The sequence below is a fragment of the Physeter macrocephalus genome, chromosome 17 (genome assembly GCF_002837175.3).
Source record: "Physeter macrocephalus isolate SW-GA chromosome 17, ASM283717v5, whole genome shotgun sequence".
NCBI lineage: Eukaryota > Metazoa > Chordata > Mammalia > Artiodactyla > Physeteridae > Physeter > Physeter macrocephalus.
Window position 1 is genome coordinate 7258902 of NC_041230.1, and position 26509 is coordinate 7285410.

At 37.0% G+C, this 26509-nt stretch overlaps 1 protein-coding gene across 3 annotated transcripts in view; it reads right to left on the reverse strand.

Moving 5' to 3' along the window:
- Positions 1 to 283: 283 nt before the first annotated feature.
- ZNF567 (zinc finger protein 567) overlaps positions 284 to 26509 on the reverse strand; it is a 29985-nt gene continuing 3759 nt past the window's right edge. The window contains exons 3-6 of one of the 3 annotated variants that reach the window (XM_007101105.4): positions 26356 to 26429; positions 7056 to 7182; positions 6700 to 6786; positions 284 to 2660 (exon numbers count right to left, since the gene is read on the reverse strand). In XM_007101105.4, coding sequence (XP_007101167.1) covers positions 940 to 2660; positions 6700 to 6786; positions 7056 to 7182; positions 26356 to 26364 — 1944 coding nt within the window. In that variant the 5' untranslated portion in view covers positions 26365 to 26429 and the 3' untranslated portion in view covers positions 284 to 939. The remainder of the gene's footprint in view (positions 2661 to 6699; positions 6787 to 7055; positions 7183 to 26355; positions 26430 to 26509) is intronic. The other 2 variants (XM_007101107.4, XM_007101106.4) reach the window with 2 other exon arrangements.

The following is a 26509-nucleotide window of genomic DNA, read 5'->3' on the forward strand; positions in this document are numbered from 1 at the left end:
TTTATTACATTCATATATTCATGACTAACAGCCTTCTCACAATTATAACATTATAAGCATTTCTTTTTAGTAGGAATTCTCCAGGTGAATGACCTTTCTCCACTTGAATTACAGAGCTGTTACTCTCCAAATTGAATCATCTCATGTTGAGAAAGGTCTGAGAGATGTTTGGCAGTATCTAACATAACTGAAAAAACTTTACGTATACCCTGGGACTGAGTAATCCCAGTCTTCATATAAAATCAACAGAAATACACACACACACATATACAAGAATATTTATAGCAGTATTTTTATTACAACACAAAATTATAAAAAATACAAATATCCATCAAGAGGATAGATAAATAGCAGTATATTCTTAAAATGGAAGAGTATACAGAATGAAAATGAATACACTACTGCCACATGCAATAATGTATGAATCTTTAAAGTGTTGAGTGAAACAAGACATAAAAGAATTTGTAATGTATAATAAAATATATATAAAGTTTAAAGACATGCAAAAACTATTTCATGTTAAAAGCCAGGGAAGTGGTAATCTTTGGGGAAGTAACAACTAACTTTTATTCCGCAGAGTGCAATGAGAAATATACTTCATAATTTCTTCCTCTTATGGAGACTGATACTTAAAACCACTTGGTATCTTGCTTCTGCATGTATTATATAAGAATTTTAAAAAACAAACTGAGTCAGCAGGAGAACTTGAAAACGTAAAAAATTAGCTTCATTGCTGATAAGAGTTCAATATCAATGATCATATCCATTTCATATGCTAGTAAACAGTAGATAAATAGTTATGTGGTATAGTACATTAAATTAATAATTATTATTACATTTGTGATTAAAATTACCTTATTCACATGTTAAGCATGCTTTTAAAAAAACTAAAGTTTTACAATAACTTAAAAAAGCTACACAAAGAAATCACATCATTTATTACTGCATTACCATGTTTTCTCCCTTGTGAGTTCTTTGATGGACAATAAGGTTTCTCTTATAACTGAAGGACTTACCACACTCATTACAAATATAAGGCTTCTCCCCTGTATGAGTTCTCTGATGTACAATGAGATTTGTCTTCTGGCGGAAGCACTTCCCACATTCATTACACTTGTATGGTTTCTCTCCTGTATGAGTTCTTTGATGATGAATGAGATATGATTTCCTGCTAAAGGCTTTGCCACACTGAGGGCATTCATAGGATTTCTGCCCTGTATGTATTTTCTGATGTACAGTGAGGGTTGCTTTCTGGCGAAAAGACTTCCCACACTCATTACAAATATAGGGTTTCTCTCCTGTATGAATTCTCTGATGTAGATTGAGATTTGTCTTCTGACTGAAGGATTTCCCACATTCATTACATTCATATGGTTTCTCTCCTGTGTGAGTTCTGTGATGATCAATGAGGTATGACTTCATTCTAAAAGCCTTCCCACAGTGAGGACATTCATAGGATTTTTCCCCTGTATGTGTTCTCTGATGTGCCACAAGGGTTGTCTTCTGGCGGAAGGATTTTCCACACTCATTACAAATATAAGGTTTCTCTTCATTATGAGTCTTCTCATGAAGAGCGAGGGTTGTCTTCTGGGAGAAGGATTTCCCACATTCATTACAAATATAGGGCTTTTCCCCTGTATGAGTTCTCTGATGTACAGTAAGATTTGCCTTCTGGTGAAAGGACTTCCCACATTCTTTACAAATATAGGGTTTCTCTCCTGTATGAATTCTCTGATGTAGGGAGAGTGTTGTCTTCTGGCGGAAAGACTTCCCACAGTCATTACACTCATATGGTTTCTCTCCTGTGTGAGTTCTCTGATGACGGATGAGGTGTGACTTCAATCTGAAGGCATTCCTACATTGTGGACATTCATATGATTTCTCCCCTGTATGTGTTCTCTGATGATCAGTGAGGGCTGTCTTTAGGCGGAAGCACTTACCACATTCATTACAAACAAAGGGTTTCTCTCCAGTGTGAGTTCTCTGATGATCAATGAGATATGATTTCCTTCTAAATGAATTTCCACATTGATGACATTGGTAGGGTTTTTCCTCTGTGTGAATTCCCTGATGCAGAATCAATACTGATTTCCTGCAGAAGGACTTCCCACATTCAGTGCATATATGCTTTTTTTCAATATTGGTTGTTCTTCTCCTTTTATTATATTCAGATGGTTTTTCCCTTCTGTAAGCTCTATTATGTGTAATTAGGCCTCCTTTTTTAAGGAAGGATTTCTCACAGTCATTATATCCAAATGACTGTGCTGAAGTTTCTATCTCATGATACTGCATAATCATTTCATTATGACTGACAGTCCTACCACGCTGATTATGGGATTTGACTCCAGAGTGAGCTGTCTCTGGCTTAGTATTGAGGAGTGATTTCCCAAATCCATTATGCTCACTAAGTCTCTTTCTTGTAGAACTTAGATTACTGATGATTAATTCTGAAACATTTTTAAAAAGCTTTCCATGGGTGTCATATTCAGGGGGTAGGTTTTTTGAATTAATAGGGTTTCTGCTTAAAGTAAATGTCTTTTCATATGCACTACTGTTCTCCTTAATCAGTTTTTTGTGGTTGATTAATACAACTGATCTAGAAAACTTATCTTGTTGTTCCTTGAATTTCACTAAAAAATCTTCAGCTTTCCACTTTTCTTCTAGGAAAGAATATAATTAATAACAATCTGTGAATCTTCACATATTTGCTATGGAAAGGAATTGTAATAGGATCTAGTACATGAGGCCAAAAAAGACCAAGGACAAATTATTCCTTGCCTGGGAAAAGACATGGAACCTAAATTAAAAACTGCCTCAGTGTGGAAAAAGATGAACAGTAATGAACGCTAGTAACATTTGCATTTTGCACCAGAACTTCATACAGAAAGTGAAACAAACACACGAAGCAGTAAGAAGAGACAAAAGAATAGTGGAAGAGGAATTAGGAATTCATGCTTGGATAGGTGGATTCAGAGGCAATGAAGTGAACCTTTAAAGAGCATTAAGATTTAAGTAGGATGAACAAGAAAAATTAGCAGAAAAGTTTGTTCAGGGAAAATTTTAGAGGAAGGTATTTGGAGGACACAGATCAGAGCCTATACTTTTACTTCTTTATTTCTTTATGCCGCACCATGTGGCATGTGGGATCTTAGTTCCCTGACCAGGGACTGAACCTGCGCCCCCTGCAGCACAAGTGTGGATTCCTAACCACTGGATCACCTGGGAATCCCCCTGAGCCTATACTTTTAAATATTCATCCGTAGACTGTGAGGTAAAATACTTCCAGTTGTTCCACCACCCTCTTTCCACACACCCACCAATAAATCTTTCCAAGCATCAACTATTTTCCTAGTGTTTATAATCCTCTATATAGCTGGGGATCATTTTTTCTTGTGAGGGAAATACTAGGAAAACACTCCCAAAAGGAACTTTAAAACAGACTAGGGGTATGTTCACCAGTGTATTCAGGTTGCTGTTGTTATTATTTTCTTTCAGAATTGTTCAATAACAAAACTCTCATGACCATTAGTTATAACTATTCTTCTTTTCAAGTGCTAACTTAGAGGTTTAAAGAAATATTCAAGTCTTTCCCCAATACAGTAACATTCTTAACTCCAGTTTTCCATATGGGGGACCAGAAAGATTGTTCACTCTGGTTCTAAATCACTCATTAATCTTAACCTTTATTTCTCTTATAAATTTAGAACTATATTTGACTCTTTTGCTTTGCAATCATCCACATCTAGTGAAACAATGTTAAATCTAGGTTCAAAAATCTATTTCTTCCTTGAGTCCATTACCCACAATACTAACATACAAGGAATTTCTCCTGTAAACAAAACTTTACATTACCTAGACTTACTTTTATTTATTTATTTATTTTAAAATTTTTATTTATTTATTTTTTGCAGTACACGGGCCTCTCACTGTTGTGGCCTCTCCCGTTGCGGAGCACAGGCTCCGGATGCGCAGGCTCAGCGGCCATGGCTCATGGGCCCGGCTGCTCCGTGACATGTGGGATCCTCCCGGACCAGGGCACGAACCTGCGTCCCCTGCATCGGCAGGCAGACTCTCAACCACTGCGCCACCAGGGAAGCCCCTAGACTTACTTTTTATATTCAAACAAGTTTTCAGGGTTGTCCACATATCTGAAAAATCTCACCCATAACAATCAAAGCCTAATATTTACTGCCCTATAAATACCTCCCTTATCCCTAATCACATGCTTTTGCTCATGTTCTTTTAATCAGTTGACTTGCCTTCCAGTCTTATTTCTAATCATATTTAGAGAATCTTCAAGAAAATGTTACTACTCCATGATATCAAAACCCTTCACATATATCCCGCCACCACTTTATTCATTATTTCTTTATAACTTGAAAATAATTATGGTCTAGAAAAATAATTTTAACAAATCTTTTTACAAGCTTACACTGTGTCATAAATATTTCATGAAAAATACAGACTTTGACAGTAATCCTTTCTCATAAAGGAATACTTTATTGGTTATCACCTTTGTACTCTTCTGAGTTTACATTAACACTGCATATCATAGATAGGTAGTGTTTGTTAGAATCCAACCATTTGAATCAGAATGTACACAGCCATGGCCTGAGCAAGTACTTCTGAAAGGACTTATCAGTACATACTTTATGAATGGAGGAAAAAGAGATCTCCCCTGTATAGCTCCATAAACAGAAAATGAAGCAACTACTGACTACTTAAAATGTTGTATACTATGGCAAAGAAGATACAGAGGATCTTATCTTTAAAAGAAAGAATCCTTAAGCATAAACAATGTACAATCGAGTATCAAATTATATAACATCCAAGAGCTGTGTGTGTGTTACAGTTAGTAAGCAGCATGGAAATTCAGAAAAAGGAAAGGTGGATATGTTGGGGAGTAGTCAAGGAATAGAAAGGAGAAGAAATCTCAAGACTTCAAAGATATACACTATACGGAAGGGTGAACACAATGAAAAGTACAGACATCATGACAGACCCTACATGTATAGAGAACATTTAGGAGACTAGACGAAGTGGAAATTAGCAAGCATTTTCCACAGAAGAGAGAAATAAAGTTGAAAAGACCAGATGAGGGCTTATTATAGTAGTCCTTGTATGAAGGAGAATTTCAATTTCCTATAATAATAAGTAGTGGGGAACAAGTGATGATATAGCTTGTCAGGAAAGTAACAATATAAATTGAAAAGATTAGGACAAAAATTATAGCAAAGGGCTTCCCTGGTGGCGCAGTGGTTGAGGGTCCACCTGCTGATCAGGGGACACGGGTTTGTGCCCTGGTCTGGGAAGATCCCACATGCTGCTGAGTGGCTAGGCCCGTGAGCCATGGCCGCTGGGCCTGCACGTCCGGAGCCTGTGATCCGCAACGGGAGAGGCCACAACAGTGAGAGGCCCACGTACCACAAAAAAAAAAAATATATATATATATATAGCAAAAACAAATTGTAATTACCGTATGCAAGACATGAAATAAGGTAGTTGTCATTTTGTATGATGTGAGTAAAAAATGAAAATATGGGAGGATGTAAATATATTTCACAGGCTGATAAACACAAATTGTGAAGAGATCCACAAGAGATTATGACAGAGACAATCAAGCTGGTATCATGGCAGGAATAAAATAATTTGGAAATAGTTAATGGGAAAGAATTTAAGAGCTAGGAAAGTTGGTGATTTTCATTTTCAACTTATTGTCACAAAACAGGTGAGGCATCATAGTGCAGAACTTGTGAAGGACTAGAGTGAAGGTGGGAGGACTGTGCTGAGAATGCTGGTATTACCGGTTCTCCACATAAAACAAGGAGCTTAAGTTCTGAGAGTGGATGAGACTACTATAATTGAAAGGTAGATCTCTTGAGGACAAGTTAGAGAAATAAGACTGAGAGTCCAGTGAAACAATATACATAAAAAAAAAAAAGTTGTGTGACTATTTTGTATGAGGCACTGTTCCAGACAATATGGCCAGAGTGGTAAAAAAAAAACAGACTAAGTTGGAAATAAATAATCACTTAGAGAATCAGGATAAGAACGATTCAGTGTTTTACCCAAACCAAGGGATGATTTCAGGAAAGATGATCAGCCATATAACAATGAACCATGAAAGTTTAATGGAAGAAAATGGTAACTATGGAATTATCAGCCTGGGCCAAGGCGAGTGAGCTTTAAAATTAATAGCTAGACTCACGGTGAGAATGGGAACTTAGAGTTAGCATAGCAAACAAATCTGAAATACTATAAAAGAAAGGGAAAAAAAAAGCAACTAAGAAGACAAATATTAGCCAAGAATTTTTTCTTTCTTAAAGATAGATTTAAAAATGCCTAAAAGAAATCTTATTCAATGGCTGAAAGATAAGGGACCGAGAAAGCCAAAAAAGGATACAAATCAAGAAAAAAGATCTATAAGAAGGAAGGAAAAAGATCTAAAAGAAGGAAGGCTTAATTTTGATTAAGAGTGGCAACCATCTTTGGTAACACCAAGCAAACTAAGGAAGTCTATTATATAGGGAGAGTGACATTTGAAAGTGATTTAATTTTTTTGCAGGCACAATAGTCGTTTCAACGGTTAGGAACCTTTAAAAAGCCACTACCAAAATATTTCAAAGGTGTCACCCACCACGTGACCACTTTGAATTTATTTTCCACTAGATTTCATCTGCCTGAGAGTCAGAAACTCACCTAAACAGGTATGACCTGTAAACGATGTCCAAGGCTCTTCTCCTCGTTCCAACTTGAGGATCACGTCAGGCTTGGTCATGTGACACCCTGATTAAGGGAAGATTTGGATTAAGTTGCTTAGGCGTCAATACCTTTGAAAAATCAATAAGGTGAATTTTCAGTACTGCAAATTAAGATACTCCTTTGTGTAACAGTAAATTTAACACCTTGCACTATGCAAGTGAAGACACAATCATCCTTTCTGTCAACCAAAAAGAATGCATCACCTCTTATCCCTGAAATCAAGATCACACATATTTTAGGCATCTTGAAAGGAAATGCATGCTAATGAAAGTTTCAAAGAGAGTTTTTCTTACCCACAGAAACGAGGTGGCAATAGTTTTCCAACATCACATCCATGTATAGCATCTTCTGAGCAGGATCCAGGTGCTGCCACTCCTCCTGACTAAAGTCCACAGTCACATCTTTGAATGACACTGATCCCTGTAATGGTTTGGGACTGTGATCAGAACAAGTTGACGAGAAATTGGGGACTAGTTTTGATCCTGTTCCTTTGTGGCATTCTTATGAAAACTTGTAAAGAATGCCTACCATTTTTCTTGTTTTGTGATTTAAATAGTAAGGGAAACAAAAATCAAGGTAGAAGTACTTGCCACCAAATTTATTTAATAACTCATTCTAAAAATGTTTATTGTGAAGTCACTTTGTAACCCCAAATTGGACTCGTTTACTAGGGTGCCAAGATATACAAAACGCTGTCCCTGTTCACAAGAAGTTACAACCTCAAAGCATGTAACACATACCTTCAAGAAAATTTGTGTCAACACAAATCTACAAGAAGGTGTTATGGGTACTATAACAGAAGTATGTACAAGATAACAGTGTATTACAAGGACAGAACAATTTTTCAGGCTTCACTGAGGAGGTAAATTTTTACCTCTTCAAGATTAATGTGTTATGCAGGAAGAATATAGTTTTAAAATGCATAGGAGTGACTTTGGGCATCCAGTAATAATAGAGTGAATTGGTCAAGCAAAAATTGGAGGAGACTTTATCCTTAAAGGGCAGCAATGAGTAAGAATTGTTAGGTCTGTGGCTTTTTTGCATGAAGGTACCCCAAAGCCCATAGCTCTTCAGGTGAAGAGCTTCCTCAAAGGTGACAGGGGACAGAATTGAGGGCTGGCAGATGAGCTGGAGATTTAGCGATAAATTCTGGAAGTGAGAGAACTACAGGAAAAATGAGACCCCAGATCTGAGTATAAACTCTGCCATAACTCCAGGTTGCAGGAGGCTTAGCAAAGAGCAAACAGAAAGACACCAGAAAAGAGTTTTGAAAAACAGAAGTGTACCTAGTGAGATTTGGAGATTTCTGCATTTTTGATTAACAGCATTCCACAACCTGCTCATAGCTTAAGCAGAAGAAAACTGAAGCCTTAATGGACTGATGTGTCAGAAGCTGGAGCTAACAAAAAGCAGCAGGAAGTATAAGTGGTGAAACACTGAAAGAAAGAGAACTGCAGAAAGTCAGCCCCCAAATCTAAGTATAATTATATACCAAATTCTTTGAGAGCTAAAGTACATGAACACAGTGGGAATCTACTTCCCATCATGGGACCAGGGTAAAAAGCAGCAGGTGGAAGCTTAAGGGACCTAGCTATCAGGTGCTTCACACTTGGGGTGGAGGTGGAGGGGCAGGGAGGGCAGAGTTTGAAGTTTGATTCCAAGCAAGTTAATCATCTGCTAGAACAACAACAACAAAAAACAATAATCCTCAGAAAAACAGACATACACAATTCATATTACTATAACATATTACTCATGACATTCTGGTTTCCAGCAAAAATTAGACATGTAAACAAAACAAAACAGAAAAAGAAGAGAGGGAATATGACCCATATTCAGAAAAAGTTCATGGAAACTAATTCCTAGTGGACCCAGGTATTGGATTTTGCCGCAAAGGCGTCAAAACAGCTGTTCTAAATGTATCCAAAGAAGTAATGAAAACCTGGCATAGAATCTTGAAACATAAACTGCTAAAAAAGCACGAAGTGAAAATTCTAGAGTACAGTAACTGAAATGAAAAATTCACTATGTAGGCTCAGTAGCAGACTAGAAATAGAAAAAGGAGCAATCGGTAACCTTGTAAATACAGGCATATCTCAGAGATATTGCAGATTCAGTTCTAGACCACTGCAATAAAGCGATTATTGCAATAAAGTGAGTCGCATGAATTTTTTGGTTACCCAGTGCATATAAAAGTTACACTTACATTATACTGTAGTCTATTAAATATGCAATGGCATTATGTCTAAAAAACAATGAACATGCCTTAATTAAAAAATACTTTATGGCTAAAATGTGCTAATCATCACCAGAGCTTTTAGTGAGTTGTAATCTTTTTGCAATACTAACATCAAAGATCACTGATCACAGATGATACCAAATATAACAAAAAAGTTTGAAATACTGAAGAATAGCCAATGTGACAGAGACGAAGTGAGCAAATGCTGTTGGAAAAATGGCACCAATAGACTTGCATTAAACTCAGCATTGCTACAAACCTTCAATTTGTAAAAAATGAAATATCTGCAAAGTGAAATAAAAGCATAATAAAATTAGGTATGCCTATATATAACTAGATCAACAGAAATTAATCAATCTAAATAGAAAGGGAAAGAAAAAGAAAAAATGAATAGACTCACAGAGAGCAGTGGGTCAATTTCAAAGTAATACAACAGAGATGTAATTGGAGTCCCAGAAAAATAGGTGGGGAAAAAAGGGTCTGCATAATTTTTAAGGAAATAATGGCCTAACACATTCAAAGTAAGCAAAACTTAACTTACATATTGAAAAAGCTTAATGAACCCCAAAAGGATAAAAACAAAAGAAAACCACACTCAGGAAATCCTAATCAAACTGCTAAAAGCCAAAGAGAACATCAACCAAGAATTCTGTACTGAGCAAAATTACCTATTGAAAATAAAGTCAACATAAAGCTACATTCAGAAAAAATCTGAGAGAATTCACCACTAGCAAAACTGTACCATCAAAAATGGTAAAGGAAGGTTTTCAGGCTGAAGGTAAAAATGACATCAGATGATAAACAAGGTCTTTAAGAAAGAATGAAGAGGTTGAGAAAAGTTGTATATAAAAGACTATAAATATTCATTTCCTTCCTTATTTAAAAAACATGAGTGTTTCAAGCAGGGGTTGGTGAACACTTTCTGCTGTTTTAGTATGAATGCAACCATGGACAGTATATAAAATGAATAAGCAAAGTTGTGTTTCAATAAAGCTTCAGGTATGGACACTGAGATTTAAATTTCATAAAACTTACATAGGTGAGAAATATTTTGATTACGTAGGTCAGAAATATTTTGATTTTGCACTTTTTCAAACATTTAAACTATAACTATTTTAAACTCACAATCTGTACAAAAACACATAGCAGACTGTTTTTAGCCTCTGGGCTGTAGACCCTTGGTTTAAAGTAGGCATTCTAACACCATTTATTACAAATATAAATATCACACACATGGCGAACAAAAAAACAAACCACAGGGAAGCCAGTAAATGAAAATACAATGTTGCAAGTGGACATATTTTACCTTAAGTAATTCAGTACTATCTCTAAGTAAAACATAAGTTAAAGATGCATACTGTAATCCCTAAAGCAACCAAAAAAATAATGCAAACTGATATAACTCAAACTCAACAGAGAAATAAAAATTAATTATGAAAATGTATTGCTTGACACAAAATAAAACAGGATATAGGAACAGATGCACAAAAACAGGTTAGGAGTAATCTTAAATGCATATTATTAAATATAAGAAGCCCAATCTGAAAAGGCTACATAATATATGATTTTAACTATATAACATTCTGGAAAAGGCAAAACTATGGAGATGATAAAAAGATCAATGGTGGGACTTCCCTGGTGGTGCAGTGGTTAAGAATCCGCCTGCCAATACAGGGGACATGGGTTCGAGCCCTGGTCTGGGAAGATCCCACATGCCGTGGAGCAACTAAGCCCGTGCACCACAACTACTGAGCCTGCGCACCAGAACTACCGAGCCCGTACACCACAACTACTGAAGCCCACGTGCCTAGAGCCCATGCTCTGCAACAAGAGAAGCCACTGCAATGAGAAGCCCGCGCACTGCAACGAAGAGTAGCCCCTGCTTGCCGCAACTAGAGAAAGCCCGAGCTCAGCAATGAAGACCCAACACAGCCAAAAAATTAAAATAAAAAAAATAATTAAAAAAAAAAGATCAGTGGTTGCCATTACCACATATTATAGAGGAGAGGGAGAGATGAATGGGCAGAGCACAGAGGATTTTTAGAGCAGTGAAATTAGTCTGTATAATACTATAATGGTAGATACATGTCACTATATATTTGTCAAAATCCATAGAATACATAACACCAAGAATGAACCCTAATATAACTATGGACTTCCGATGATAATGATGTATCAATGTAAGTTCATTGATTTTAACAACATACCACTCTGGTGTAAGATATTGATAGTAGGGAAAGCTATGCATGTGTCAGGGGGTAAGGGCATAAATGGAAACTCTCTGTACTTTCTGCTTAATTTTGTCTGAACCTAAAACTGCACTAAAATATAAAGTATGGTTAAAAGATTAAAACAGGTTAGGCAATCAGAAAACAAATAGTGAAATGGCAGCCCTAACTCTGACTACAGGACTAAACACTCCAACAAAAAGACTGAGATTATTAAAATGTGTAAAAAACCAAGACTCAAAATATATTCTGTCTTCAAGAGACATACTTTAAATACCATAGACACAAATAGGTTTAAAATAAAAGGATGGGAAAAAACATAAAAACATTAAACATGGGAAAGCTGATGGGGCTTAGTAAAAGAAGCTGAGGAGTATTACCACTACAGACAAAGAAGAACATTTCCTGATAATAAAAGAGTAAATACATGAGGAAAATATAGCGACTACAAATGTATATGTACTTAAATAACAGTTTCAAAACATGAGGCAAAAACTGACAATAGTAAAATGAGATTTTAAAAAGTCTAAAATCATGGTAGGTGTTAATGTTTGTCAGTAACTGAGAGAACTAGACAAAAGGGGGAAAACCTGTAGAGATTTAGAATCTCTAAAGAATAGTGACATAACGCATTTGATATTTATAGACCACCACTTTCAATAATTTCACAACACATTTTTTTCAAGAGTAAATGGACTATGCACCAAGGTAGAACACAAACAAGTCTCAACAGATTTAAGACAAATCATACAAAGTATGTTTTCTGACTACACATGAACTAAATTACATATCAATAAAAATAGCATATCTAGAAAAACCCCAAATGTTTGGAAATTAAACAATACACTTCCAAGTAACCAATTTAGGGTCAAAGAAAAATAAAATTGTTTTTCATAAAATATATTAAACTAAATACAAATAGATCAAATTTGGAAGATGCAATTAGAATAGGCTAAAAGAGAAACTTTTAAGTTTAAATGCTTATATTAGAAAATAAGAAAGACTTAATATCAATAATTTAAACTTTTATCTTAAGAAGCTTTAAAAAGAATAAGTTAAACTAACCCCAAAGCAAGTAAAGGAAATAGTTAGGAAAAAAGAAAAAATCAGTAAAATAGAAAATAAATAAGCAATACGGAAAAATCAATGAAACCTAAAGCCAAATCCTTGAAAATATCAATAAAATGTAAAACCTCTAGTTAGATGGATTAAGAAATAAAGAGGGATGTTACACATAGCCATTATCAGATCCTACAGATATTAGATAAAAGAGAATTATAAACAAATTAAAGGCAATAAATTAGACAATGTAGATGAAATGGACAAATATTTTAACTTAAAAAACATGTTACCAAAAGAAAAAAACCTGAAAACCCTTAACTATTAAAGATACTGAGGGACTTCCCTGGTGGTCCAGTGAAGTCCACTTCCAATGCAGGGGGCATGAGTTCGATCCCTGATTGGGGAACTAAGATCCCACATGCTGCGGGGCAACAAAGCCCGCATGTGCCACAACTACTGAGCTTGCGCACCTCAATGAGAGGGCCTGCGTGCCTCAAACTACAGAGCCTACATACTCTGGAGCCCGCACACCACACTAGAGAGCCCCCACACCCTGAAGCCCATGCACCATAACTAGAGAGAAGCCCATGTGCCACAACAAAGAGCCCACACGCCACAACAACAACAACAAAAGATCCCGCATGCCTCAAAGATCCCGCATGCCACAACTAAGACCCAATGCATCCAAAAAACAAACAAACAAAAAGCAAACAAAAGAAAAAACAGGGACAACAATCAAAAAACAAATGGGATGGGCTTCCCTGGTGGTGCAGTGGTTGAGAGTCTGCCTGCCAATGCAGGGGACATGGGTTCGAGCCCTGGTCTGGGCAGATCCCACATGCCGCGGAGCAACTGGGCCCGTGAGCCACAATTACTGAGGCTGCGCGTCTGGAGCCTATGCTCCGCAACAAGAGAGGCTGCGATAGTGAGAGGCCTGTGCACCGCGATGAAGAGTGACCCCCGCTTGCCACTACTAGAGAAAGCCCTCGCGCAGAAACGAAGACCCAACACAGCCATAAATAAATCAACTTTAAAAAAACAAAAAAAACAAATGCGAAAACAAAAAAATAGCAAGATGGTATATTTAAACACAACTTATTGATAATTCATTAAATGAAAATGGACTAAAAACTCTAACTAAAAGGTACAGTATTAGGAGTTACCTGGTTAGGATCCTGGGCTTTCACTGCCATGGCCTGAGTTCAATCCCTGGTCGGTGAACTGAGATCCCACAAGCCATGCGGCACAGCCCCGCCCCCCCCACCCCCAAAAAGGGAGAGTATCAGACTGGAGATAAAAGTAATACCAAAATATATACTCTCTGTAACAGACTCATTATAAATATTAAAACACAGGTAGGTTAAAGTATAAAGAATGGAGAACAGGTATACTATGTAAATACTAATTGAAAGAGATCAGCCAATATGGCAGAATAGAAAGACCTTGATTGAGCTCACCTCCTCTCACAAGCACACCAAAATTACAACTGTTTACAGAACAACCATCAGTGAAAATGACTGGCACCTACAAGAAAAGATCTACAGATAAAGAAGGTATGACAAGATGTGTAGTAGTGAGGCTGTGATGTAGTCAAGTTCTAGCCCCCCAGGGAGGCAACCCATGAATGGGAGACTAATTATAATTGCAGAAGCTCTCCCCAAGGAGTGAGGGATCTGAGCCCCATTATCAAGACTCCCCCGCCCCAGGGGTCTTGTGCCAGGAAGACAAGCTCCTAGAACATTTGGCTTTGAAGGCAAGTGGGGCTTACTTTCAGGAGTCCCAGAGGGCTAGGGGAATTAGAGACTCCACTCTTAAAGGCACAGACAAAAATCTCACATGCTCCAGGAACCAGGGCAGAAGTGGTAATTTGAAAGGAGCCTGGGTCAGACCTATCTGCTCATCTTGGAGAGTCTCCCAAAGAGGCCAGAGGCAATTATAGCTCACCCTAGGGACAGGACACTGGCAGCAGCCATTTGGGGGAGCTTGTTCTATTATGTAGACACTGTGCTACCAACCTCCATTTTGGATTCCTCCCTCTAGCTTATCAGCCTCAGGACCCATCCTCCACCCAACAGCCCAAAGGTCCTAGTACATAGATGCCTCAAGACAAGCAACTAATTTGGTAGGGACAAATCCCCACCCACTAGCAGACAGGCTGCCTCAAGACCTCCTAACCCCACAGCCGACCCTGGACATGGTCCTGCCCACCAGAGGTCCCAGAACCTGGCCCCACACACCAGTGTGTAGGCACTAGAATCAGGGCCCCCAGGGCCCTGCAACCAGACCCTGCTCTACTCACCAGTGGGCAGGCACCAGCCCCAGAATCCATGGTCCCACACACCAGTGAGCCTGCTCTAGAGTTGGGACCAGTCTCAACCACCAGCAGGTGGACACAAGTTGGACAACCACAGCCCTGTAGCCTGTAGACTCAGCCCACCCACCAGCAGGCCAGCACCTACCCTGGGACTGGCTGGGCTCTGACCCCACCCACTAGCAGGCCAACACAAACTTTGGGACATGCCTCATGCTGCAGTGTCAGAAAATGGCCCCTCTCACCAGTGGTCAGACACCAGTTCTGGGACCCCTGGGCTCGGCTGCCAGACCCCAGGACCTGGCTTCACCCACCAATGGTGGACACCAGCCCCAGGGTCTCCTGGACTCTGCCCACCAGTGAGCTAGCACTAGCCCTGGGGTCACCTGGGGTTTCCCAGACAGTTGCCTTAAGACCTGCCCAACCAACCAGTGGCCAGCAGTCTCTGCACAAGGCAAAGCCTAGCAACCAACCAGACCGGAGGCCAACCAAGCCTACAAGACCGCCCACAGTAGTCAATCTGTCACAGAAGAAGGACCCATGCAACCCAATAGGGGGCACCCTAGAGCATACACCTCTGGTGATAAGATGGGAGTACACTGCTGGGACACATAGGATATCTACAAAAGGCCACTTCTCCAAGGTTGGGAAAGGTAACCAAACTACCAGATACACAGAAATAAAAACAGCAAGTTAGGTAAAATGAGGTGAGAGAGGAACATGTTCCAAATGAAGGAACAAGATAAAACCCCAGAAGAAGAATTAAGTGAAGGCGAGTTAAGCAATTTACCTGAGAAAGAGTTCAAAGTACTGATCACAAAAATGATCAAAATCGCGGGAGAAGAATGGATGCATAGAGCGAGAAGTTAGAAGTCTTTAACAAAGTGTTAGAAAATATAAAGAACAACCAAACAGACATGACGAATACGATAAATGAAATATAAAATACAGTAGAACGAATCAACAGTAGACTAAATGATACAGAGGAACAGATCAGTGAGCTATAAGCAGAGTAGTGGAAATCACTGCCAGTGAACAGAAAAAAAGAAAAAAGAATGAAAAGAAATGAGGACAGTTTAAGAGGCCTCTGAGACAACATCAGGACACTAATATTCACATTACAGGCATCCCAGAAAGAGAATAGAGAAAGGGGCTAACAACATATTTGAAGATATAATAGCTGAAAATTACCCTAACTTGGGAAAGGAAACAGATATCCAAGTCAAGGAAACACAGAGATTCCCAAACAGGATCAACCAAAAGAGGAACACACCAAGACATACTGTAATGAAAATGGCAAAAATTAAAGATAAAGAGAGAATATTAAAAGCAGCAAGGGAAAAGCAACAAGTTACACACAAGGGAACTCCCATAAGGCTATCAGCTGACTTTTCAGCAGAAACTCTGCAGGACAGAAGGGAGTGGCACGATATATTTCAACTGATGAAAGGGAAAAAGCTACAACCAAGAATACTCTACCTGGCAAGGCTCTTGTTCAAATTTAGTGAAGAGAGCAAACGTTTTACAGACAAGGAAAAGCTAAGAGTTCAGTACCACTAAAACAGCTTTACAAGAAATGTTAAAGAGACTTCTCTAAGCAAAAAAGAAAAGACCACAACTAGAAACATGAAAATTATGAAAGGAAAACTCTCATACAGTAAAGGTATTAAATCGTCCATGCACAAAGCTAATAGATTAAAACACAAGTAGTCAAATCATCTATATCCACAATAAGCAGTTAAGGGATATCCAAAACAAAAAAAAATGTAAAATATAATGTCAAAACCAGTAATTGTGAGGGGAGAAGAGAACAAATGCAAGGTTGTTAAAATGCATTTGAAATTAAGAGACCAGCAACTTAAAACAATCAATATACATATATACATATACATATACACACACACATATTGCTGTATAGAAACCTCATGGTAACCACAAACCAAAAATCCATAATAGATACACACACAAAAAAGAGGAAGGAATCCAAACATAACATTAAAGATAGTCACTTTAAAAAACTACAAAAGCAACCTCAAAACAATGAACAAAATAGCAACTAGAACATATATTGAATATATCAATAATTAGTTCAAATGTAAATGGATTAAATGCTCCAATCAAAAGACAGAGTGGCTGAATGGATACAAAACAAGACCTGTGTATATGCTGCCTACAAGAGACTCACTTCAGATATAAAGACACAGACTGAACATGAGATGGAAAAAGGCATTCATGGAAATGGAAATCAAAAGAAAGCTGAGGTGGCAATACTTAGACAAAACAGACTTTTAAACAACGGATGTTATAAGAGACAAAACATAATAATCAAGGGATCAATCCAAAAAGATGTAATAACTGTAAAAATACATGCACCCAACATAGGAGGACCTAAATATATAGAGCAAATATTAAGATATAAAGGGAGACACTGACAGTAACAAAATAATAGTAGGTTACTTTAACATACATCAATGTGTCTATACAAAGAAAGAAAATCAATATGAAAATAAGGGCTTTAGCAGAGCGGCTGGGCCCGTGAGCCATGGCCACTGAGCCTGCGCATCCAGAGCCTGTGCTCCACAATGGGAGAGGCCACAACAGTGAGAGGCCCACGTACCGCAAAACAAACAAACAAAAAACAAAAAAAACCCAAGGGCTTTAAATGACACATTAGTCCACATGGACTTAATAGATATACACAGAACATTCCATCCAAAAGCAGCAGAATACACATTCTTTTCAAATGCACATCGAACATTTCTCCAGGGTGGACCACATCACAGGCCACAAAACAAGTCATGGTAACTTTAAGAAAACTGAAATCATGTCAAGCATCTTTTCTGACCACAATGCTATGAGATTAGGAATCAACTACAAGAAGAAAAACTGCAAAAAACACAAAAACGTGGAGACTAAATAATATACTACTAAACAACCAATGGATTAGTGAAAAAAATCAGAGGAAATAAAAATACCTGGAGACAAATTAAAACACAAACACAATGATCCAAAATCTATGGGACACAGCAAAACAGTTCTAAGTGGGAAGTATATAGCAATACAGGCTTATCTCAGGAAACAAGAAAAATCTCAAATAAAAAACCTAAACTTACACCTAAAGGGACTAAAAAAGAACAAACAAAACCCAAAGTTAGTAGAAGGAAAGAAACCATAAAGATCAGAGCAGAAATAAATGAAATAGACACTAAAAACAAACAAACAAACAAAAACAATAGAAAAGATCAATGAAACTAAGATCTGGTTCTTTGAAAAGATAAACAAAATTGATAAACCTTTGGACAGACTCATCAAGAAAAAAGAGAGGGTCTAAATCAATAAAACCAGAAATGAAAAAGAAGTTACAACTGACATCACAGAAATACAAAGTATCATAAGAGACTACTACAAACAACTCTGTGCCAATAAAATGGACAACCTAAAAGAAATGGAAAAAATTCTTAGAAATGCACAATCTCCCAAGACTGAACCAGGAAATAGAAAATATGAACAGACCAATTACCAGTAATGAAACTGAATCAATAATAAGAAAATTCGCAACAAACAAAATTCCAAGACTAGATGGCTTCACAGGTGAATTCTAACGAACATTTAAAGAAGAGTTAACACATATCCTTCACAAACTATTCCAAAAAATTGCAAAGGAGTGAACACTTCCAAACTGATTCTATAAGGCAGTGTCACCCCAATACCAAAACTATACAAAGACATCACAAAAAAAAGAAAATTACAAGCCAATAACACTGATGAACACAGATACAAAGATCCTCAACAAAATAATAGCAAACTGAATTCAACAATACATTAAAAGCATCATACACCATAACCAAGTAGGATTTAACTCAGGGATGCCAGGATGGATCAATATTTGTAAATCAATCCATGTGATATACCACATTAACAAACTGAAGAATAAAAACCATATGATCATCTCAATAGATGCAAAAAAAGCTTTTGACAAAATTCAATATCCATTTATGATAAAAAAAAAACTCTCAAGAAAGTGGGTATAGCGGGAACATGCCTCAACATAATAAAGTCATATATGATAAGCCCACAGCAAACATCATTCTCAATGGTGAAAAGCTGAAAGCATGTCCTCTAAGATCAGGAACAAGAAAAGGATGCCCACTCTCCCCACTTTTATTCAACATGGTATTGAAAAGTCCTAGCCACAGCAATCAGACAAAAGAAGAAATAAAAGGAATTCAAATTGGAAAGGAAGAACTAAAACTGTCACTGCAGATGACATGATACTATACAAAGAAAACCCTAAAGACGCTACCAAAAAACTACTAGAATTCATCCATGAATTTGATAAAGTTGCAGGATACAAAATTAATATACAGAAACATATTGCATTTTTATACACTAACAATGAACTACCAGAAAGAGAAATTAAGGAAACAATTCCACTTACAATCACATCAAAAAGAAAGAAATACCTAGGAATAAACTTACCTGAGGAGGTAAAAGACCTGTATTTGAAAAACTATTAAGACACTGATGAAAGAAATCGAAGATGACAGAAACAGATTGAAAGGTGTACCAGGTTCATGGACTGGGAGAATTAATATTGTTAAAATGACCATACTACCCAAGGCAATCTACAGATTCAATGCAATCCCTATCAAAATACCAATGGCGGGACTTCCCTGGTGGTCCAGTGGTTAAGACTCTCTGCTTCCAACGCAGGAGGGTGCAGGTTTGATCGCTGGTCAGGGAACTAAGATCCCACATGCTGTGTGACGCAGCCAGAAAAAACAAAAAAAATACCAGTGGCATTTTTCACAGAACTAGAATAAATAATTTTAAAACTGTATGGAAACACAAATACCTCGAATAGCCAAAAGAATCTTGAGAAAGAGTTCTATCTGTAGGTATCACACTCCCTGACCTCAGACTATACTACAAACACAGTAATCAAAACAGTACGCTACAGGCATAAGAACAGACACACAGGGCCTCCCTGGTGGCACAGTGGTTGAGAGTCCGCCTGCTGATGCAGGGGACACGGGTTCGTGCCCCGGTCTGGGAAAATCCCACATGCCGCGGAGCGGCTGGGCCTGTGGACCATGGCCGCTGAGCCTGCACGTCCAGAGCCTGTGCTCCGCAACGGGAGAGGCCACAATACTGAGAGGCCCGCGTACCACACACACACAAAAAAAGAACAGACACACAGATCAATGGAACAGAACAGAGAGCCTAGAAATAAACCCATGCACTTATGGTCAATTAATCTATGACAAAGGAGGCAAGAATATACAATGGAGAAAAGACAGTCTCTTCGATAAGGGTTGCTGGGACAATTGGACAGCTATGTGTAAAAGAATGAAATTAGAATATTTTCTAACACCATATATAAAAATAAACTCAAAATAGATTAAAGACCTACATGTAAGACTAAAACCATAAAACTCCTGGAAGAAAACATAGGCAGAAAAACACTGACATAATTTGTAGAAATATTATTTTGGATCTGTCGCCTAAGTCAAAGGAAACAAAAGTAAAAATAAACAAATGGGACGTAATTAAACTTTAAAAGCTTTTGCACAGCAAAGGAAACCATCAACAGAATGAAAAGGCAACCTACAGAATGGGAGAAAATATTTGCAAATGATATGACCAATAAGGGGTTAATATCCAAAATATAAGCAGCTTATACAACTCAATATCAAAAAAACCCAAAAACCAAAACAAAACCAATTACACAATGGCATTAGATTAAATGGACATTTTTCCAAAGAAAACATAGAGATGGACAACAGGCACATGAAAAGATACTCACCATCACTAACATCAGAGAAAAGCAAATCAAAACCACAGTGAGATATCATCTCACACCTGTAAGAATGGCTATCATCAAAAAGACCACAGACTGGGGCTTCCCTGGTGGCACAGTGGTTGAGAGTCCGCCTGCCAATGCAGGGGACACAGGTTCGTGCCCCGGTCCGGGAAGATCACAAAACTGGTGCAGCCACTAGGAAAAACAAAAACTAAAACTATCAATAGAACTAACACATGACCCAGCAATTCCAATCCTTGGTATGTACCTGAAAAAAATAAAAATGCTAATTCGAAAAGATACATGCACCCCAATGTTCACAGCAACATTACTTACAATAACCAAGATATGGAAGCAACCTAGGTGCCCATCAACGGATGAATGGATAAAGAAGATGTGGTGTTAACACACACACACACACACACACACACACACACACACACACACACACACACACACTGGAATATTACTCAGCCATAAAAAAGAATGAAAGTTTGCCATTTGCAACAATATGGATGGACTTGGAGAGTATTATGTTCAGTGAAGCGAGTCAGACTGAGAAAGACAAACACTGTACGTTATCATGTATACGTGGAATCTAAAAAATAAAATGAATGGATACAACAAAACAGAAACAAGACTCACAGACACAGAAAACAAACTAGTGGATACCAGTGGGGAGATGGAAGGAGGGAGGAACAAGATAAGGATAGGGGATTAAGAGGTACAAACTACTAGGTATAAAATAAATAAGCTACAAGGATATATTGTATAGCACACAGAATATAGCCAATACTTGTAATAACTATAAATGGAGTTTAATCTTTTAAAACTGTGAATCACCACGTTGTACACCTGAAATGTATGTAATGTTGTAAAATCAACTACACTGCAACTAAAAAAAAACAAGAAAGAAACGGAGGGAGATGCTCTAGATTAAAAGACATTTAAGACATTTTTTGGAAATTAATTATTAAAATTAATTCATTTTACATTAATTAAAATTAAAAATTAAAAATAGGGACTTCCCTGGTGGCACAGTGGTTTAGAATCCATCTGCCTGCCAATGCAGGGGACACAGGTTCGATCCCTGGTCTGGGAAGATCCCACATGTCACGGAGCAACTAAGCCTGTGTGCCACAACTACTGAGCCTGAGCTCTAGAGCCTGCACGCCGCAACTAGTGAGCCCATATGCTGCAACTACTGAAGCATGCGCACTTAGAGCCTGTGCTCTGCAACAAGCAAAGCCACTGCAAGGAGAAGCCCGCACATTGCAACGAAGAGTAGCCCCCACTGGCCGCGACTAGAGAAAGCTCACACACAGCAACGAAGACCCAACGCAGCCAACAGAAAAATAAAAATAAACACTAATCATAAGAATGCCAGAATGGTTACAATAGTATCAAACAAAATAGATTTCAGAACAAAGAATATTATCAGGGATTACGCAAGGCATTTTATTTTATTTAAATTTACTTATTTATTTTTGGCTGCACTGTGCAGGGTGTGGGAATCTTAGTTCCCCAACCAGGGATCAAACCCGTGTCTCCTGCACTGGAAGCATGGAGTCTTAGCCACCGGACCGTCAAGGAAGTCCCAAGTAAGGTATTTTATAATGATAGAGGGGGTCAATTCATGAGAAGATATAATAATCCTAAATATGAATACACCTAAAAACAGAACCTCAAAATATAGTAAGTAAAAACTGATAGAACTGAAAAGGAAAAATAGACAAATCCACAATTATAATTTAAGATTTTGACTTTCTTCTCTGTCATCGCTATAACAAATAGACTGAAAGATCAATAAGGATACAGAAGTCTTTACCATCCTAATCAACCAATTTGACCTGATTATTTAGAGAATACTCCATCCAATAACACTAGAATATACATTCTCTACAAGTGCACACAGAACATCCATCAGATGGTACTATAATCTGTGGTACAAAAAAAGTCTCCATAAATTTAAGAAGAATGAAATCATATACAGCATGTTCCCTGATTGTAACAAAATTAAACTAGAAATCAATGACAGAAAGCTATCTGGAAAATCCCCAAATATTTGAAAATTAAACACACTTCCTCTAAACAACTAATGGGTCAAAAAGGAAATCATGAGAGCAATTAGGAAATATTTTCAACTGAATGAAAATGAAAATACAACATGTCTAAATTTGTTAGAGGGAAATTTATAGCATTAAATGTTCTATTGGAAAAAATAAGTCTCATATCAATTATATAAGCTCCCATATACAAAATAAGAAAGAGTTCATTAAACCCAAAGTAATGAAAAGGAAAGGAAATAAAAATGTAAGAGCAGAGTGAAGAAACAGGAAACAGAAAAATAATGGAGGAAATCAATGAAACCAAAAGTTGGTACTTTGAAAAGATGAGAGAAATTGATAAACCTCTAGCTAACTGACCAAGGAAAAAGGTGAGTCACAAATTACCAATAACAGGAATGAATCAATGGCACTGCTACAAACTGTACAAACATCAAGAGGATAAAAAGAGTACATTTTTGAACAACTTTGTGCCGATAAATTTTATAACTTGGATGAAATGGACAATTCCTTGAAAGACACAAATTATAAAAGCTCACTGAAGAGAAAAAAAAATTGATAACATGAATAGCCATGATTGTATTAAGGAAATTGAACGGCTAGTTAAACACCTTCCCACAAAGAAATCTCCAGGCTCAGATGGCTTCACTGGTGAATTCCAACAAACACTGAAGGAAGAAATAATAGCAGCTCTACACAAATTCTTTCTGAAAATAAGAGGAGAGAATACTTCCCAACTCATTCTGTAAGACAGCATTACCTTGATACCGAAACTAGACAAAGATATTTCAAGAAAAACTTGTAAATTCATCAAGCAATATATGAAAAAAGAATCTATCATGACCAAGTGGGGTTTATCCTAGGGATAAGCTGGTTTAGCACTTCAAAATCAATCAATATAACTCACTATGTTAATTTAAAAAGGGGAAAAGCCATATAATGCAGAATAACCAACAGATGCAAAAAAAACTTTTGACAAAATTCAACACCCATTTGCGATAAGAATGATCCGCAAACTAGAACTTCTTCAACCTGATAAATCTGATAAAGAGCATCTAAGTAAAAATTGTCACTAATGTTACACTTTGTCAAAGACTAAATGCTTTTCCCCTCAGTCAGGAATAAGGCATAAATGTTTGTTCTCACCACTTATATTCAACATTGCACTGAAGGTTCTAGACAGTGTAGTAAATAAAGCAAGACAGAAATAAAAGGAATACATATTGGAAAGCAAGAAGGAAAACAGTAATTATTCACACATGACATGATTATCTATGTAGAAAATCCTAAAGAATCTACCAAAAAATTACTAGAATAAGTTTAGAGAGAATGCAGGTTAATATAAAAAAATCAATTGCATTTTCATATACTAGCAATAAACAATGGGAATTTGAAATAAAAATGAATAATATTTACAATAGCATAAAAAAAACCTAGGCATTAATATAACAAACATTTGCAAGATTGGTACACTGATAACAACAAAACATTACTCAGAGAATTTAAAGATCTAAATAAAAGGAGATGTGCCTCATATTCATGAATTAGAAAACTATATTATCATTATTGATTACTATTCTTGAATTTAAACTATTAATGCATATTTTAATATTTTCCTCTCCCCTAATAGGCTGTCTTAAACATTCTTCTAATGTGCTTCGGGTCTAATTCTATGAAAACTGTAAGATAAGAGTTAATTGTTTAATGTCATTGGTACAGAGTTTCTGTTTGGGATGTGAAAAAGTTCTGGAAATAGATACTGGTGATGGTTATACAACATTGTGAATGCACTTAATGGAACTGAATTATATACTTAAAGATGGTTAAAATGATAAAATTTTATGTCATGTATATTTTAAAACACACACACACACACACACACACACACACACACACAGTTAAACAGAAAAGTGTAAGCAACACAAACATCCATAAGGGAGCACTGGAGTGAGCACTTGGAGGATGGGAAAAGGAGCAAAGGTGTTAAATGGGAAGATAAGTTACCAATATGAGAGAGACACCCATGATGATATCAGTGGAGATAAAGGGAACTGAAATATAAGGAATAAGATTCACCACTAAATGGTCGTGCAGTGGAAAAGAGACACTTAACTCAAGTTAGCTGTGTTAGCAGGTGGATAGGGGCTGGGCCCATAAGCAGGTTGAGGGGAAAAAAAAAGACTAGAATGGTAGGAGATAATGAGGTAAATCTTGGGCATGTGCATGAAGTATCTGTGGAAGACACAGGAGGTGGTATCTAGTTGGAGGTTGGATACAGTTTTGACACCCACAACAGAGATTTAGGATTAAAATTATTTGAGCATCATTAGAATAATAGTGGTAGATTGTGAATAAGAACAGGAGACTATACAGTGAAGAGAACCAATACAGAATCTGGAGAACACCAGTATTTAAGAGGTCCAATATATACAATGGAATATTACTCAGCCATAAAAAAGAACAAAATAATGCCATTTGCAGCAACATGGGTGAACCTAAAGATTGTCATACTGAGAGAAGTAAGTCAGACACAGAAAGACAAGTATCATATGATATCGCTTATATGTGGAACCTAAAAAAATGGTACAAATGAACTTATTTACAAAACAGAAATAGAGTCACAGATACAGAAAATAAACTTATGGTTACCAGGGGATAAGGCGGGGAGGGATAAATTGGGAGATTAAGACTGACATATACACACTACTATACATAAAATAACTAATAAGAACCTACTGTATAGAACAGGGAACTCTACTCTGTAATGGCCTATATGGGAAAAGAATCTAAAAAAAGAGTGGACATATATATGTATATGTATAACTGATTCACTTTGCTGTACACCTGAAACTAACACAACATTGTAAATTAACTATACTCCAATAAAAATTAAAAAAAAAAAAAAAAAAAGAGGTCCAGGTATAAAGATGAATTTTCTGAAAGAAAGAACCAGAATAATGTCTTTGAAATCAAGAGCAGACTATTTCATGAGTTACACTCCTAGTTCAGTATGGTGATCTAAGTATATTCATTTACTTCTCTTGCATGTGAACATAAAATTAGAAGAAATTGAATAACAGGAATAAATCTATAACACATACCACAGATTTTTAGGAATTATTAGCAGCTATGATGTAAATTAACTATACTCCAATAAAAATTAAAAAAAAAAAAAAAAAAAAAGAGGTCCAGGTATAAAGATGAATTTTCTGAAAGAAAGAACCAGAATAATGTCTTTGAAATCAAGAGCAGACTATTTCATGAGTTACACTCCTAGTTCAGTATGGTGATCTAAGTATATTCATTTACTTCTCTTGCATGTGAACATAAAATTAGAAGAAATTGAATAACAGGAATAAATCTATAACACATACCACAGATTTTTAGGAATTATTAGCAGCTATGAGCAGAATTCAACGATCCGAGAGGAGAAATACAGGATTCTTGGTTTTTGTACAATCTGCCAAAGCATAGCTCTAGTCTCAAAGCCTCAAGACAGGACTTCTTGCCACTTAACTAATAGCAATCTATCAATTCCATCTCCATCTTGACTGTTTTTATCTTTGCAAGACAGGTTCATGAAGTAATATATTCTCTTTTAATTTGAGGAAATGCATTTTTGTTCTAGCACTGCTTCTGGGAGAACACTGAGAAAAGATGTTGAATGATTATACCCACTTAATGTGTGAACACTGCTTAAAATTAGAAGGAGCGCTCGTGGAAGGTAAAAGCTTATCTGACCAATATGGGAACAAGTGGGGACTGCTTTCCTGAAGGGGAAGATAAACAGGAGGATTTTAGTACAAGAAAGGGAAATGCTCAAATATTCTTAAAAACAACAACAAAAAACTATTTCAGAAAGGAGAAAGGAACCATCACCTCACCTGAGCCATGGTTTTGAGATCTGCAAGAGATGACCAGTCTTCCTTTGGGCTCCTCTTTAGAAAAGGGGCGGTTCCTAAGAAGGCAAAACCAAGATGAAAAGAAGCCACATGCCACTACACATGCTTTTAAGCTCTCTTATGACTTACAACTCAA